General features: G+C 37.9%; 1 protein-coding gene across 7 annotated transcripts in view; it reads right to left on the reverse strand.

Moving 5' to 3' along the window:
• Positions 1-482: 482 nt before the first annotated feature.
• The window catches only part of IMMT (inner membrane mitochondrial protein), a 36,943-nt gene continuing 19,124 nt past the window's right edge, over positions 483-18,301 (reverse strand). For 5 of the 7 annotated variants that reach the window (XM_041756034.1, XM_041756031.1, XM_041756028.1 and 2 more), the window contains 9 exons: positions 16,359-16,495; positions 13,491-13,594; positions 11,909-12,044; positions 11,275-11,404; positions 7,572-7,586; positions 5,907-6,130; positions 3,719-3,850; positions 2,643-2,772; positions 483-1,428 (listed from right to left, as the gene is read on the reverse strand). In XM_041756034.1, the coding sequence (XP_041611968.1) occupies positions 815-1,428; positions 2,643-2,772; positions 3,719-3,850; positions 5,907-6,130; positions 7,572-7,586; positions 11,275-11,404; positions 11,909-12,044; positions 13,491-13,594; positions 16,359-16,495 (1,622 nt within the window). In that variant the 3' untranslated portion in view covers positions 483-814. The remainder of the gene's footprint in view (positions 1,429-2,642; positions 2,773-3,718; positions 3,851-5,906; positions 6,131-7,571; positions 7,587-11,274; positions 11,405-11,908; positions 12,045-13,490; positions 13,595-16,358; positions 16,496-18,301) is intronic. The other 2 variants (XM_041756033.1, XM_041756030.1) reach the window with 1 other exon arrangement.

The raw sequence follows: 18,301 nt of genomic DNA on the forward strand, positions 1-18,301 counted from the left end.
ACCAGGGTTTCAGAACTGAGAGTTGTGATCTGTTTTGAGGACTGTTGAATTAATTTATGGGTAAAAGAAAAAAGATCCCTGGATGGCTCGGTGGTTTGGTGCCTGCCTTCGGCCCAGGGCATGGTCCTGGGATCCTGGGGCCAAGTCCTGCATTGGGATCCCTGTGTGGAGCCTGCTTCTCCCTCTGCCTGTTCTCTACCTCTCTCTGTGTCTCTCATGAATAAAATCTTTTTAAAAAAATAAAAATATTAAAAAAAAAAATATTTTGGCATTGTGGCTTGTATATCACTCGAGTTTGACTAGTTGGAATCAATTCACCAGAACCTTCAAAACCAAAAATAGACCTTGCACTTCTGGAACACAATTCACTACCTGGAAACTCAGTGCCCAGGACTTCCTACTTCTGTTGCTGCTTCTCAAAGAGACTGTCTACACATACAACAAACCAGAAATGGCACTTTTTGAAAAGGGATATCAACTACTCAGTTTTCATCTTTTTGTTTTATTCAGTTTGCTCCAAGGGCAAAATCAATAGTAATAGCGATCACAAACATTATTTTGATTGGCTCACAAGCCTGATCAGTAAAACCTGAAAAACGGATAATGTTACACAAGTTGCAAAGAAAGTACTCCTGGAGTTCACTGACATGATAGCAAGTGGAAATAATATAAATGCAACAGGTGTTAACATTTAGAACAGTACTTGTAACCTGCTCCTTCTTAGACAATTCTGGGACCCTGTTGCAAACTCTTCATATATCGCTGCTGATTCCCTTTCACATAAAATAGGACTTTACAAAACTCTTCCTAGACCTTACTCTTGCTGCACTTGAGTGGTTCCTATTCCTACAGCGCTGGCATATGCCGTCAGGATTTCTACTATCTGTTTAGTTTCTAGGGTCATTCGGGCTTCTTTCAGCCAGTCCTGTGCCACTCGTCTGGACTCCCCTTTCAACTGATTGACAAACTTTGCTGCCAGCTCCAGATCACCATGCTCAATGCAATAGGAGGCATAGGACAGTAACTTAAAAGTGTTTATATCCTCAGGGCTGAGCTCCGCTGGTGGCTTCAGTTGCTGAGGCGTGAATAAGAGCAACGACTGCAAGTAGGAGAGGAAGTACTGATATAAGCTATTTCTGGTTTCGTCAATCATCGCTACCCTTCGGGCCAGTTTTTGAACAGCATAGAAACGGGCTCTAAGGGTCTCTTCACTGTACACCCCACGGGTCAGGGACTCTGGAGGGATAGCTGCGGTTAGAGCTTGGGCAAATTCACTATCAGCACAGTTGACTCTGATGGCCTCAACCGCACTACCCAGCGGGACAGTGGGCAGGTCTGCAGATGCGGTCTTCATGCTATACTTTAATGCCTCCACTGAGAGCCAGAGTTGGTGGGCTTTTCTGGCCTCCTCTTCAGCAACTGCATGACCTATAAAGAAAAAAACGGCAAAGAAAAACATTTTCTCACCATCTAACTACAAGTCCTTCTCAATACCTCCAGAGATCTGATGCACCCCATACCCTAAAAAGGCTAAAGCCACACATGTAAATGATGGGGCCAGAGAGCCTCTTCCAACCTTCCCTACCATTATTTCCAGCATGTTCTTTCTTAGGAAGCTAGCCTCTTCATGAGGCAACATGGGAGGCCTAATTTGATGAGGACTTTTTTGTTTGTTTTTTTAGAGAAAGCGAACAGGGGAAAGACAGAGGGAGAGAGAATCTTGAGCAAGCCCCATGCCCAGTGTGGAGCCCAAAGCAGAGCTTGATCTCATGACCGCTGGGATCATGACCTGAGCCAAAATCAAGAGTTGGATGCTCCACCACCTGGGGCACCCAGGTGGCCCAGGGAGGACTTGATTTTAATAAAACCATGGAGAAAACTGGAAGGATATATGTGCACAAGCATTAATTATGTCTCTTTTCCCCTCCTTCTGTGACATCTAGGACAACACATGGTATCTAATTCAGAGATACTTATTTTAGAATGTTTGAGAAAGGAACATATTTAAATTAGGCTAAGACTTATGTTAATGCCATCAGAAACTTCCTGCAAAGGAATGGAGGACTTGAAGTAAACTTAATGGACTACTGGATCTTGAAATTTCATGAGTAGTTTATTTTTATACTTATCTGACAAAGATGGCTCTATAATACCCTCAAAGAATTCATTTTAACATCCCGTCAGGACATTTCCCTTTTAATGTGGTACATGAAAGTTTCAGATTAACTACTGTCCATTTGGTGGGTTGAATCAGTAAATCACTTCCAGAACAGGGTTGGAGACACATCAGCAGAGCTAGAGAGAGAGCATAGGGATACACTACCTTTGCTCCACTCAGGGCACTGAAGACATAACCAAAGTGTGTTGGGTATCCTATCTCATAAATAGTGATCTTCAGTCTATCACACAGAGTAAAACTTCAAGTATTTAGATCTAATTTTTAGGTTCTTTTTAATTTCCTCTCACAAACTATGTTCCAAACTTATCAAGTCTGGGCTAATTTTCTTAGAAATGAATGAAATTTAATAGGATGAGTTCAGCATCTCTAGGTCCTAGTGTTGATGCACGTATTCCATTCTCCTAATAAGAAATTACCCTAAAAAGTTGGAATGAATAAAATCATAAGAGGCCCATGTGCTCACTCTGAACAGCCTGTTCGATTCCTCTCAGTCTGGCATAGGCCGTGTTTATATCCAGAGTAAAGTTGTCAACTTGCTCTTGACTGAGCCGACGAAACTGTAACTCTTGTTCAGCGAGTTTCTCAGAAAGGTCCTGAAATAAAACATAAATAGTGTCCAGAAAAGAGTAGTGCTACTTCAACACATGGCATTTATTGGGACATTACAATCTTCCAGCAACTGCCACTTCCACAAGCAAAGAGGCCCTTTAAAATCTCCAAACATTTGTCATCAAAATCTTCTGCTATGTGTTAAGGTTTCAAAAATTTCCTAAAACCCATAGTTGATGTATGTGATTCCTACAACTTTACTGATAGAACCAAGTTTTAGAGGAAACAGGCCAGGAGAAGAATGCAAGCTATTAAAAATGGAAAAAATGCCAACTTTAGGAAGTAACTGTACAGTCACCCCAACATGATAAACTGTATTTGATATCCTCAATTCAAGAACTTATATATTCATCTTTTTTTCTTAGAAAAATACCCATCAAATAGAATTTAAAGTAAAATACCTTTTCATTGTGGCATAAATTTCAATTTTCTGGGAGATTTCTTTACGTGGAAAACCTCATTCTCTTCTTGTGAGACAAAATAAGTTAATATATTATAAATGGCTTGAATAGAAACTAATTATGATTAAAGATATCCTGACTTGCTGTCATTTCCAAATTAACTTCTCTAGGATGTTTCCTCAGATATAAAAATCTGAGCATTACCACATAATCCATAGGAATTTGTGGTGATAAAGCAGGAGTTACACATGTCAAATATATCTGTATTTTTGAAACCCCCTGTACCAACCCACCTTAAAGCTTTGAAGGCTCCAAATGACTAGGACACAGATACAAAACACATGTGATCAATAACACATAGATACATCTTTATGTAAAAATATACAAAGGCCCCATTGTACCAAGACTGGGTGCCATTAGCAATCTTTCCCTACTCTTCCATATCCTCAGAGAGAATGACATACAGAGCATATGAAAAGGAAAGGAAAGACTATTAACGTAAAGCACGTGAAAAGGAAAAGGTCCTCACCTGTTCAAATTCGTATTTCAGTTCCTGCTCTTGTACCCTAAGGACATCACGTAAGTGATCAGTGTGGGCAGCAGCCTGTCGGCGAAGCTGGGTTCTCATTTCATTCTCCATGGCATCTCTGACTTCTTCTACCTGTGAAACCACAGGAATGATTAGTTCTCAATTCTCCACATTTGCTTTTAGAAAAAAGAGAAAGACTAGTAGAAATGATAACAGCTTCCATGTCCTAAACCTCTATGATGTACCATACATGTGTACATATTCCTGACTTCTCGTACATCATTCAGAAAGCTGAACGTTGGAAGGTGACTCAAAAACAAGGTCACAAAGCTGAGGCAAAAAATCGGATTTTAAACAGAGGTCTAGGAGTCTCTCTGGCCCCAAATTCTGTTTCTCCCATATCACCAGGCTACGTCATATGCAAGGTGAACACTGTCATTTCCTGAATCACACACTCCCTGGGAATTAACAAATCACAACTCTTGGAAAAAAATAACTACAGAGACTTGGGATCAAACACAGCTTCACCACAACCAACTGTGTGACCTATGAATAATAATGCCTACTGTAAAGAACTATTAAGAAAATTAGTATCTGGTAGTTACTTTACACAATTTCTTCTAAACAAAGAAAACTGCTCGGAAACTGCTTACTTTAATATGTATTTAGATTCACAACATGGCCCAGACCCAACCAAAAATATGAAAAGCCTATCATGTCTTGCCTAACAATTGCCCATAGGTCATATTACAAATTAGTTAGTACTGATTATCTGGAATTCATAACTTACTTTTTCTCAGAAATAATGTAAGTAATGAATAAACCCATTCAGTTAGTGCATAAATATTTATAAAGTGCTAATCCTTTGCCAGGCAGTGCCTACCATATGCCTGGATGGAATGGTACTCAAGGCACACAAACTTTTTTGTTCTCACATAATGTACAATTCACTGGAGGAATTGGACAGTAAATAAACTGGACATCTCAGACTGTGATACTTATTTTTAAAAAATACATAAGGCAGTATGAGAGAGAGTAATACAGAAACTCTACAATGAAGGAACAGGAAAAACCTTGCAGGAAAAGGTGACATCCAAACTTGTAATTAAGGTTTAAAGAGAGGAACCGTAACAATGTATAAGGCAGAGCAAACACCCCAGGGCAAATTATGTAGTGAAGGTACAAAACCAAACAAAAAACCAGGGCACTTGGCAAATACAGGCAATAAGGGAAGTAAGGAAAGTCTGACTCACAGCAAAAAAGAATGAAATCAAGAGGCCCTTTCAGTAGGGGTGAAGAGTTTGGATTTTGTATTAAATGCAGTGTACAGTCAGTGGAAGATTTTCAGCAGCCTAGTAACTGATCAGAAGAGGTTTTAGAAAGATCAACTACCATGTAAACAGACAGAGAAAGATGGGTATGAAAACAGAACCGGGGGACACCTGGGTAGCTCAGTTGGTTGAACATCTGATTCTTAGTTTCAGCTCAGGTCATGCATGATCTCAGGGTCCGGGGTCAAGCACCACTCGGGCTCCATGCACAGCAGGGAGTCTGCTTGAGGATTCTTTCTCTCTCACTCTTCCCCTCCCCCAGCTCACACTAATAAATCATTTTTTTAAAAGGGGGAAAAAAGAAAACAGGGAACCTCTTATGGTGATAATCTGGACTTAGGGGAAAGTGGACAAGCAGGATTTTCTTTGGATGCAGAACTGGTGGGATGTGTCAATGGACCAGGTGTGAGAGTTGAGGGAGGAATGACAAAGCATGATTTCTGGCTTGAGCAACTGAGATGTAGAGAGAAAGAAGAAGAGAGGGGCTGAGGGACACGTTGAGGAGAGTGAAGAAATTCACTCTTCACTGAGAGAAAGAAGCTGAGGGGCTGAGGGACACGTTGGGGAGAGTGAAGAAATTTGTTTTGAATAAGTGGAGTCTGAAACAACTACTGAAAATTCAGCTAGAGACATCCAGAAAGCTGCTCGAAGGAGGAACCTAAAGGTGAGGCAGAGGCCAGAGATAGCAACATAAATGTCCCCATGATAGACAGGATTTCACTAAGTCACAGGACTAGGTAAGAGTCTTGGTGATAGTTTAGATGGATAAACTTGGGAGGCTGAGCAAAGGGGGCAAAGAAGTAGCCAACAAGGCTACTACTCAAGAGGATTCACTTTAAATTTCTCATTTCCTCTACCTTTTTGTCCTGTTCGGCCTGTATCTCACTTCTGTGATGTTCTAATGCTTTTGCCACTGCAGAGTCAAATGCCCGCTTTTCTTCCAGCTTTTGTTTTTCCAAGGCTAGTGCAATGTGCTGCTTCTCTGTGGCTTTCTGTTCTGCTAGCTCTCTGTTTAGTTGGTCAATGCGGCGATGTGCGTGAGCAATCAGGGAATTCAGATCATCAGTAGACAGCTTGTCAGCTAAACACAAAATGACATTAAAATGTTAACGATTTCACGAAATTATACATCTACAAGGTACTTATTTCAAATGAATGTTAATTTAAACCGCTGTAAAGAAAAGCAAAGGGTGGCTAACCCTTTGAAGACAGATTTAGATTCTCACTGCCATCATGCATAGCCTGTGTCCAACTAACTAAGGCATTTTCAGTCCCAAGTAAAGTAATTTAGATAGGCCTTCAAGTATATAATCAGTTCTTTTCCAGGAACCCAATTTAGTACTTCGATCTGAATTATAAATAGACTCTATAATTCATCATAACTTTACCTCTAAAGACAGTTTACATACTAGTCTATATTTTCATTCATGCATTAACTGTGATTAGTCGTAACAAGTATCCTAATATTCTTTTCTGCTAAAACTCAAATTCAGATTCTCTAACTTTTCCCTGGTAAGAGTTTTTATTCCTTTTCTTAAACAGATGGTATTACCTAGGACAGTGATCGGCAACTTGAGCAGTTCATGAGAATCACTTGTCAAGCTTTTTAAAATATACATGCCCAAAGATTCTGATTTAGGCTTAAGCATGTGTGTTGTTTTCAAATCTCACATTCCAAAAGTATTCTGACTTATTACTATAGGTTAAGAATTTTAACAAAATCAGGGGTGCCTGGGTGGCTCAGTGTTTGAGCGTCTGCCTTTGGTTCAGGTCATGATCCTGGGGTCTGGGGATCAGGTCCCACATCAGGCTCCCTAGAGGAGCCTGCTTTTCCCTCCGCCTAGGTCTCTGCCTCTCTCTCTGTGTTTCTCATGAATAATAAATAAAATCTTTAAAAAAAAATTTTTTTTAACAAAATCAATGTGTGAAATACTACATGATAAATGGCCCAATTCCACAAAGAGCTGAGAAGAAAAAAAGAGCTGAGAAGTAAAAAACAAAGTGGCAATAAGAGACTTACCAAATTCAACATGTGTAGCTCCTTTGGATACTGATTCAAATAAAACAACTAAAAAAAACTCACTCTATAAAGTTTGGGGATATTTGAACACTAAATAGACACGTGATGACATTAAAGAATTATTGTTTCAGTTGTGATAATGGCACAGTGCTTTTTAAAAACATACAGAAATTATTTACAACTGAAAAGGATATATGATATTTGGGATCTGCTTCAATATAAGCTGGGGAAATGAATGACAAAAAACTAGCCATGTGTTGATAATTGCTGAAGTTGGATGACAGATCCATGAGATTATTATAGTTTTCCTCCTACTTTTTACTGTTTGAAATTTTACAAAATAAAAGCTTTAGCACATGAATACCAAAAAAATCTAAGTCAGATTTATCACATGCAACATAATTCTATGTTATAAATTATTTAAGATTCTTTAGTTTAAGAATCATAGGCAAACAAAAAGGCTTCAGTATTTTAAGAATCAAAACTCATGTAATTTACTCACCTAGATCAGAAATACCTAGAAAGGAAAAGAACAGTTTGAAAAAAAATCATACATATTTGTTATTAATCATTAAATAGGAAAATCCAAAAAGAAATAAGGAATCAGAAACTAGTAACAGAAAAAGTGTATTTAATATTAGAAAGCAAAACACTAGTTTATTTCCTAAAACTTAAAAGAACATAGAACAATATAAATCAAGGTAAATTCTAACATTTTGCAAAGTAAGAGTGTCATTCATACTGAAAGTAGCTTTGGTTTCCAGGGGCTCATCAGTATTTTTGCTAGAGCAATCAACTTAGTTTTTACACAGAAACTGCAATTCTCATTTACTAACACTGGCCCACCTGCCCCCACCCATTTATGCATTAGTTCATAGCATAACTCACTAAGTCTCAGTCTGGATTCTGTTCTCAGTACTAGACCTCTCCTAACATTTCAAATAATTAATATTTCCTCTTTGGAAACTTAAAAGCAGTGAACTCAACATTAAATCTCCATTTAACCTGGGCAAATTAAATTAAGAACTATGACTGATTTGATGGTACAGGATAAAAAAATAAATAATTTGGATGAAGCACCACCCTGAGGACACAGTGACAGGAGAAGGCAACCACAGCAAGTCTCCTGCCTCTCAGCATAAGCTTCTTCTCCTCACATCATGGGCATGACTCTTGGATTCAGAAAGTTCAATGACTGGTATTTTTCATCCAAAATGGTTCTAAAAGTCAACTACTTCATCTGGTATTAAACCCCCCCCCCCCCCAAAAAAAAACAGGAATCTTGTTGCCAATGTTGCAACCAGTTGTTGGTCCCAATGTTGCAAGAAAAATGGGCAAGATGAACAAAATGAGATGTCAGTCTCAACAAGGTAAAAAATATAACTATACAGTCTATAACAATAAAAGAACTGTCCCCTGGAAATAATGAAAATCTACGCCCTGCACACTTCATTTTCCCATCCTTGCAACATCCACCAACGCTCCCCCTTAAAGGCTCCTTCTCCCTCCCCGCATATAGTGTTTATCATTCAGTTTGTTACGCTTTACATGTGTATACATCCTAAAACAATACACTATTTTGCTTTGCATGTTCTTAATTAAGCTTCATGTAAGCGGTATCCTATTCTATGTATTCTTCTCCAACTTTTTTTTCTTAACATTTATGTTTGAGAGATATAGTTTTAGTTCATTCTTTTATACTGCCAAATGGAAAGCACATTTAGCAGTTTCGGATTTTTCTGCTCTTACAAATATAAGGCTGCTATGAATATTTTTATGTCACCTTGAACACCTGTGTGTCATCTTAAGCACATACCTAGGAGCTCACCAGTTGGATCAGGGAGCATATACATTCTGAACTTCACTAGATACCATAAGTTATGGTTCAACAAATCAATGGCTAAATGATCACTTCTAAGTTTCTTTCTATTCTTTATCTTCAGTGCCCCTGGCACACACACCAGGTGATCCCTATCACTCTGCCCTCAGATTACTTCAGCAGCTTTTAACTAGCTTCCTTGCCCTTAGACATCCCTTCCCTGCATGTTCAATCTCATGAAAATTAATTTTCCTCATTACAATCAGATCATTCCTCTTCTCAAAAGCCTAAAAGGGAGTCCTATATTGCCAATACAAATCAATCAGGAAGAGAAATGAGGCTAGTAGTGGGTAAGAATGAAATCTTGGCTCTATTTCCAACCTTGGGCAAATTATTTTAAACCTCTTTGTGTTTTGATATTCCTATCTGTAAAATGAGAATAACAAAACTTTATCGCATAGAGCTGTTATGAATTTTAATTTTTTTTAAGCAAGTGAGCAAGCATGTGCAACAGGAGTGTGGCAGGGAGGAACAGAGTTAGAGAAGGATAAAATCTTAAACAGGCTCCACACCTGGGCTCCTCCATCATGGAGCCCAACGCAGGGCTCAACCTCACTCACCCTGAGATCATGACCTGAGCCAAAATCAAGACTCAAGACACTAAACTGAGCCACCCAAGCACCCAGGGCTGTTATGAATCTGAAATAATACACATGAAGCACTCAGAACACAGTGCTACATACGAGATCATGCTAAATAATGTTGGCTGTTTTATGTTTGACACTGCTCAGTTATTGAGAACACAGAAAAGATACCAGACAAATGAATATCACCAGGACATTTATAACTTAGTGAAATAGACTGAAGTCTGGCAGAAGTCTTAAATGAGTTCAGATTTCAGAGGCAAGGATATTTATCAAGGGCTGGGGTAAATGTGGAATAATTAACTATCTCCAGCGCAACATAAGATATCAGTAACACTGAAAGGAAAATTTGTGGCTGTAGGCAGAGGTGGAAGGGAAACTTTATCAGATGCCATGTACTTTTCAAATTCTATACCATGTAAATGTATAATCAATTTTTTCAATTAGTAAAAAATTAAAATGGAGATTGCACACATGAGCACACATCTCACACACATGCACATAGACAAGGTCAGAGACTACTGCAGGGGACTTTCACTTTCCACAGGATACATTCTCGTTAGTGTCAAGTTTCTCAACCTTGGTAGTAATGACATTCTGGACCACGTAATTCTTTGTTGTGAGGAGCTATTCTGTGCATTGCAGGGTGATTGGCAGCATCTCTGGCCTCTATCTACTGAATGCCAGTAGCACCTCCCTAATACGGCAGGCAAAAATGCCCTAGGTTGAGAATGATGACTTTAGGGTTTTCATATCTTCCCAAAGGCATTTTCAAAATCAGTGAAAGATTTTTTAAAGTTAATAACTTCAGAGGCTGGCACAGAAAAATGAGAATTTAACCTAGTGGGAAGACCATAGACAAGTACTTTAGAGGAGAGAAGGCAAATTCCTAGGGATGGAACTCACAACCAACTCTCCATAAGCAGAGTCTGTACTGCTCTTTAGACTTTATTTCACCTATTTTGGCCAAGGGGGACCCCAACTATCTTACCAATGTCCCATTTATGCCAAGCAGCTAAACCTCAGGGACAGAGATACACACACAAAAACCAATGAATAAGAATAACGATAATGGGGACGCTAGACTGGCTCAGTGGGTCAATCTTGGGGTTGTGAGTTTAAGCCCCATGCTGGGTATAGTAATTACTTAAAAATAGAAACTAGCATTTAATGAGTATTTTGAATTTACCACGACTGGTAATTTATGTGACTGTTAGTACTCTCAGAGCACTTCAGTAAAATGTGACTATTCTCTGCAGTTACACTCTAAAATTCACAATCGGAGTTCCCTGCAGTCTGAGCTATCTGCAAGTCAACAGTCATACAGATTTCTTTATCATGTGAGTTTTTAACCTACTGTCACTGAGAAGTCCTAAAGGCGTGCCCTAACTCATTAAGAGTGTTTTTAAATTGAATAATTTTACATATATATAATATTCTAACAGATTGTCACTCTCACTTGGATTCTAAACTTTTTTTTTCTTGAGTAGCAGAGATCTGAACAGAATCATGAGTTATGGAACTAAACATTGGCTGGAACTTGTGTCCACCATGACTAAAACCGCAAGTGTGTCACCTATCATGGTTGTGATTGAAATAAAATGTGGAAAACACTGTATTGTACACCAAATGAGAGATGCATACCAGAGGGGTTTGGATTAGATGAATGGGGTTGAAGCAAGTTTAGCCAACCTCTTGTTAAAACACAAACAGAAAAGTACCAACACCTGAGTTACACTTACTCATCCCTTTCCATCCTGGCAGGACTTCTGGAGTAATACTGTCCAGTTCTCGTTTAAAGTCATCCCGGGCTTGGACCACCAGCTCATGATACTGAGACACCACCTTAGCCTCAGACTGAGCTGCTTTGACCTGAACAAATACAAGGGGAATGTGGTTAAAGTGAACAGGAATTACCATAACCTTCCAAAAAAAGAGAAATTATATTCATATATTTATATGTTGGCTGGGAAATACATAAAAAATAGAGAAAAAGCTAAAGCTCAGAAAAGGAACATAATATAAGCCTTGTAATTCAGACAAGCCCCTTGCCATCTTACTATCCCCCTGTCCCTCTCTCTGGTCTCAGGAAACTACTCATACAGACTAGATAAGTACACAAAGAAGATCTGCTACAAAATGAAAATTTCCATTTAATAACCATGACCAAAAATGTTACCTATTATAAAAAGTATTGACAATAATGGATAATCCACTTTGCGCCCAAGTTTTTAAAATTAGTAACAACTACTATTCCTTGCAGAAGAAATGGGAGAAAGAAAGGAATCTATTATTTTCTTGAATTCTTCAAATCCTTTGACTAAAGGATTATATTTTTAAATTTTTTAAGTGCTATAAAAGACCTAGGAAACGCACCTTTTGGACCACATTATCCAGATCAACTATCATGTTGTGAAGTTTCCCCTCTGCAGCAGTTATATGAGATTTGGCCCCAGGAACCTCTTCTTTTTTTGCATTTTCAATTACACTTTTCATCTTCTCTAGCTCTTCTCTGGAAACCAATAAAGCAAAACCAATATTTAATATTATTCTTTATCAATCTTAGGAAAGAGTTTGATGTCAGTACTGCATGTAATTGCTTAGAATCTATGAAAAAATATAATTTGAAAAAAAATTCCTCATTGTTTCTTCACAGTAAATACAGGTAGAGAAGCTTTCCTTACAACAACTGAAAACAGCTTGGTCAGAAGGCTAGATTTATTACTAACATAGACCAAAGGAGTAGCGTGATGTATAGGAAATATACAGGCTTCAGAACCAGGCAAACTTGGATTCAACTCCAAAATCAACCTCTCCTTTGTTGTTCACCCTTGCATGGGGATTAGAAGTACTTAATGAAAAGAACCTGGAATAGTCCCTACCACAACAAGCAAACTTAATAAATGGCACTTTTTGCATTGATTAGGCTGACTCCCCCTGCCAATAAGACCTTAAGGAAGGGAAAGCAAGGGAGGATACTGAAGAGCTCACTAAGCAAACATAGCTGGGCCTCAAAGAGTCCTCATTTAGTGTTTCACAAACTGGATGAATTATGGCCTACTCACCACAAAACACAGAACTCAAAAGACCTGATTCAAGGTCTAGTGATGTGAGCATAACATCTTAAATCTCCTAAAAGACACGATGACTTCAGGAGAAGACTTCTCTTTCTCTATCAATAATAGATATTTTATTGGGGCACCTGGGTGGCTCAGTCAGTTAAGCATCTGCCTTTGGCTCAGGTCATGATCCCAGGATCCTGGGATTGAGCAAAGTGTTAGGCTCTCTGCTTAGCAGGGAGTCAGCTTCTCCATCTCCCTCTGCCGCTCCCCCTGCTTGTGCTCACACTCTCTCTTTCTCTGTCAAATAAGTAAATAATCTTTAAAAATATATATTTTATTAAAAATGACAACAAAATTTTGAATGACAGTGATTCCAAAATGTTGATGAGAACCTTTAGTCAAATGTAGGTTTCCATCATCAGAAGTCAATTTTAAACTTGGCTTGCTCAGTCCTACCTAGTTTTAGCTAAATTCCAGGAATCAAGGTCTCAATGGCATAAAAATAGACCTATTAATAACTATAGTTAAGGCAAAGAGATTATGACATACTCTCAAAATTCTGATAAAACTGTCCAGGCCATCCCCGAAAAATCTTGAAATTATGCCAGAATCTCAGTAAATCTGTAGAGATACATCACCTATGCAACAATCCAAAGAAAAACTGCTTTTTATACAAGATCCTTTATATACATTCTGCCAAATATATTTAGGCCTAATTATATTTTATTCCCTCTCCCTTTCTTAAACCTGTGTTCCTGAAACCAATACAGATCAAGTAGAGGTGAAGGGAAGGGTTTCTCTGCCTTCTCTTTCTATACAGACAGTACAAAGAAAACCCAGCCCAAAGAAAGTCACCAGGAGGCCCTAATTACTTGTTAAAGTCCATGAGTAATTACTTGGCTTTGAGAAGGGCATCAGCAGCCTCATCAACTGCCTTTCTGCGTTCCTTCAATGCACCCTCCACTGTGCGCCACTGAGCCGACTTCTTCTCACCTGCAATCTAAACAAAAGGCTTTATTTATGATGTAAACATGAATAACTACCATTACCATTTATAGGATAAGCCAACATGGTTAAATTTAGAAACAAGGGCATTAAATTCAAAGGTAAAAACTTCCAGTATTTCTTCAGAGTAGGGTCCCTTAATCTAAGGTTCATGGTTAGGACCAAAGTTCACGAACCTCATCAACACCCCCCTCAATACCAACGAACAGAACTATGAAAGATTGTGGTCTAGCACATATAAATATTTTCTAAGGAGAGATTATTTTTTTATAAGATTCACAAAAGGAGATTATGAAGCAGAAAAGGTTAATAAGAACAAGAACTTTATGAATTGTTTGTTGATCACTCTTCAATGAAGCACCAAAATTTAAAATTTGAATTGTAGGTCTGTCAACCAAAATCAGTTTAAGGATAAGTAGAAAGTTTATACATTCATACAGTCCTTACTCCTCCAAAACATCATCTTCAAGAATGACCCTCTCTAACCGGTAAAGTAAAAATCAACTATTATCAAACCCACTGCCCCACCTGGAGCTGAATTTTGTAAAATGTTATACACACACATACACATACACACACAAAGGGGTTCCTTAAAAATCCTTATAGAGGTCCAAGGATAAGCTATTTTGTAGAATAAACAGAATCCTACTATTAAGCCAAATCCAACTATTCCAAAACACTGCTTTGAGAAAGTAATTCTGTATCTATTTTAAGAGCCCTTGTGCAGTTTTTTTTGTTTTTTGTTTTTTTTTTTACTAGAATAAACAAGAAGTTGGAATCCATTTTTAACATTTCAAACCTTCTGTTCATTCATATTTCTGGTTATTTTGTAACACTAGCTAATACCCTCTAATCTAATTAACCACTACTATAAGATGTCCTTTAGTTGTAAAATCTTATCTCAACAGATTTCATACGATCTAAATCCACACGCATTACATATTGTGTGTTCACTGGGAAGAGGAAATACCCTCTTACATAGTCCTCTGCCAAAGTAAATACTATGGACATTTAAATCTTCTAATAAAAAAAGAAATCTTCTAATAAGGCGCCTGGGTGGCTCAGTTAGTTAAGCATCTGCCTTCAACTCAAGTCATGATCCCAAAAAGGTCCTGGGGATGGAGCCTCACATGAGGCTCCCTGCTCAGCGGGGAGCCTGCTTCTCCCTCTCCCCATCCCGCTCATGCTCTCTCTCAAATAAAAATAAAATATTTTTTAAAAATAAAAATAAATAATAAAGCTTCTATTCAGTGTCCTGAAACATACCAATCTACTTGCATTTGCACCCAACTCCCTGCCTTCCCACATCTGCATAACCAAAATATTAAGTATTCTCTGTGTGGTTTCCACTTTCCTGACTGAACTCTGACTGAAATTTAAATTTCTTCTTTCTTGTACTTTGAATAAACCAAAATTTAAGTTTTTTTAAAGGCTACAATTTCCAGCTCTTTACATCAAAGCCCTAATTTAACTTTTTTGTGATTTATATGCACAGGACTAAAACAATGCAGTATGTTTCAATTTTGTAAAAAGTACACAGTGTGGCAAAGTAACTTTACTAATCATGCAAGATCCTGATCCCTGAGATTCATAGTTTATGTACTTATTTTTACTCTTTAAATCACCTAGTATCGAGAAACATTTTTATACACTGAATAACTGAATGCAACTATAAAAAAAAAATTAACTCCAGGTATTAACAGTTTTAAATCAATGTAATTACTTTATTCTCTAAAGTGCTCAATATAAGTTAATTAATCATCTTTAAGCATTTAAAATGGCTGGTGTCAGGGGCACCTGGGTGGCTCAGTCAAGTGTCTGACTCTTGCTTAAGTCTTGATCTCAGGGTCATGAATTCAAGCCCCCATATTGGGCTCCACACTCAACAAACAAATAAATGAAAATACTAAAATAACTGGTATCGGGGTACATGGGATCTCTATTTTTTTCTTTTTTTTTTGAGAGAGAGAGTGTGAGAAGCAAGGGTGGGGGCAAAGGGAGAGGGAGAATCAGGCTGGCACTATGCCCAGCTCAGAGCAGACACAGGGCTCAATGCTTGATCTCATGACCCTGAGATCATGATCTGATCCAAAATCAAGTAGGATACTTAACCAACTGAGCCATCCAGGCATCCCTCTGTATTATTTCTTGTAACTGTGTATCAATCTAAAAGTATCTCAAAAAATAAATAAATAAATAAATAAATAAATAAATAAACGTATCTCAAAGTAAAAAGTTTATTTTAAAAAAATGGCAAAAATAATATAAATAATTTTTTTTTAATTTTAATTAAAAATGGTTGGAAACTTTAAAGTGAAAAAAAGCAAATGACAAGGGACGCCTGAGTGGCTCAGTGGTTGAGCGTCTGCCTTTGGCTTAGGGTGTGATCCTCCTGGGATTTGGTATCGAGTCCCACATCGGGCTCCTTGCAGGCCTGCTTCTCCCTCTGCCGGCCTGTCTCTCTCTCTCTCTCTCATGAATAAATAAATCTTTTTTAAAAAAAAACAAAGCAAATGACAAGTAATATTCAAGCACTATTAAGATATGAAAGCAAATATGAACTAATTCTTGTACCATATCATTGTTGTGAGATAAAACAGTATATAAAACTCATTAAAAATAACATTTAAAGATTTTTCCTGCCTTGCTTATTTAAAAAAACAATTACTCTAGGTAGTCTTCACTTACTGAGAAAAAGCCCCTACTAGAAGGAAGAAATCAGTCCTAAATACTACATCAATACCCATTCTTTGGCTGACCTCCGAATTGTCCATGGCTGCTTTCAAGATGTTGGAGTGTGCGTTGACAGCCTGAACCGCAGCATTCTGAGCTACAATGGCCTGTTGAGTGATGTGAGCAGTTTGGCTCAGAGCATCTTCTAAGCTCTTGGCTACAGCTGAAATACATACAGAAGAGTTAAAAAACAAATCCTTCCATTGTACATAACTTTAAATTTCCCTTCTTCTCCTACTGAGTCCTCCATTGCATTTCCTCAAAAATGTAAGAACAAAAAATATACAGATTTAGAAAATCAGTTTCATTTGAAGGTATGGTAAAATGCTAGTAGATTATTAAATCTGGTGGACATATCTATGGGGATTCATTATACTATTTTTACTTTTATATATAACTGAATTTTTTCAAAATAGTGTTTTGAGTTTTTTTTTTAATTTTTTTTTAAAATTTATTTATGATAGTCATACGCAGAGAGAGAGAGAGAGAGAGAGAGAGAGGCAGAGACACAGGCAGAGGGAGAAGCAGGCTCCATGCACCGGGAGCCTGACATGGGATTCGATCCCGGGTCTGCAGGATCGCGCCCTGGGTCAAAGGCAGGCGCCAAACCGCTGCGCCACCCAGGGATCCCTGTTTTGGGTTTTTTTAAGACAAAAAAATGCTTAAAGAAGGCTAGCATATACTTCAAATAGAAGAACAAGGTTTTAATCACTGTTAGCTCCTTATAGTTATTAGAGGCTGTAAATTCAGCATAACCACCAGCAATTTTCAGTTTAAATAATGATCCTACAGATCCACAGGGAAAAAGAGGTGCCCATTTCATCTCCTCAGCAGGAAGGGATACTCATAGCAACTTATATAACCAAAATACGAGTAGATAACTGATATGAGAAAGAAAAAGATAAGGAAACACGTCAACAAAAAAGAAAAACTGGTTTGGGAATGGACAGTGTTTTTTCCATAAAAGAACTCCAGAAACAGCCAGATAGATACCAGTATGCAAGAAACTATGACCTCTAAGATCATATTTCTATATGCTGCTTCAGGAATTTTTTAAAAATAAAATTAAAAAAATAATGTAAGGGGTGATTCTAGATATAATATTAAAATGGTCAAATGAAGGGAATCCCTGGGTGGCTCAGTGGTTTAGCACCTGCCTTCCGTGCACGGCATGATCCTGGAGTCCCGGGATCAAGTCCCACATCAGGCTCCCTGCATGGAGCCTGCTTCTCCCTCTGCCTGTGTCTCTGCTTCTCTCTCTCTCTCTGTCTCTCATGAATAAATAAATAAAATATTTTTAAAAAAATGGTCACATGAAAAAGCGCCAGTGAGAAAACTAATTTATCAGATATCAGATGATTAAAAAAAGGGAAAATGTATTTGGCAGGTAAGACAAAAACAAAAGATGATTTTAAGCAAAAGCAGCTTAAGCTAGAGATAAACAGAACTTATGAACCACCTGAGGTACTTGTGCAACAAACATAAAAGAAGAAAGGTAATGATGACAAAAGACTAAGTCATGAATGTGAGACTGGGGTCCACTTGAAGACACAGCATATATGAAGAGAGAGGTATAATAAAGAGAAAAAGAGGCAGGGAGGCGTGAGTTAACAGGGGCACACGAGACCACAGATAACAGTAAACCACTTCACAGTGGCTCACAGACGCAAAGCCTTCTTCAGGTCTATTCACTGTACTTTGATTCCTCTCCCCCGCATTTTCTTCTTTGTTTTGTTTTGTTTTTGCTATTGAGTTGTAGGAGTTCCATATATATTTTGGGCATTAACCCCTTTTCAGACATATGGTTTGCAAATAGTCTCTCCTATTCCACTAGTTCCCTTTTTGTTTTGCTAGTTGTTTCTCTTGCTGTACCAGAAGCTTTTCAATGTAGTTCCATTTGCTGATTTTATGTGCTTTGATTCTTGATAAAAATTACAAACACACTCATTTTAAAAATAAAGCTTGGGAA

The sequence above is a fragment of the Vulpes lagopus genome, chromosome 5 (assembly GCF_018345385.1).
Source record: "Vulpes lagopus strain Blue_001 chromosome 5, ASM1834538v1, whole genome shotgun sequence".
In the NCBI taxonomy this organism is placed as follows: Eukaryota; Metazoa; Chordata; class Mammalia; order Carnivora; family Canidae; genus Vulpes; species Vulpes lagopus.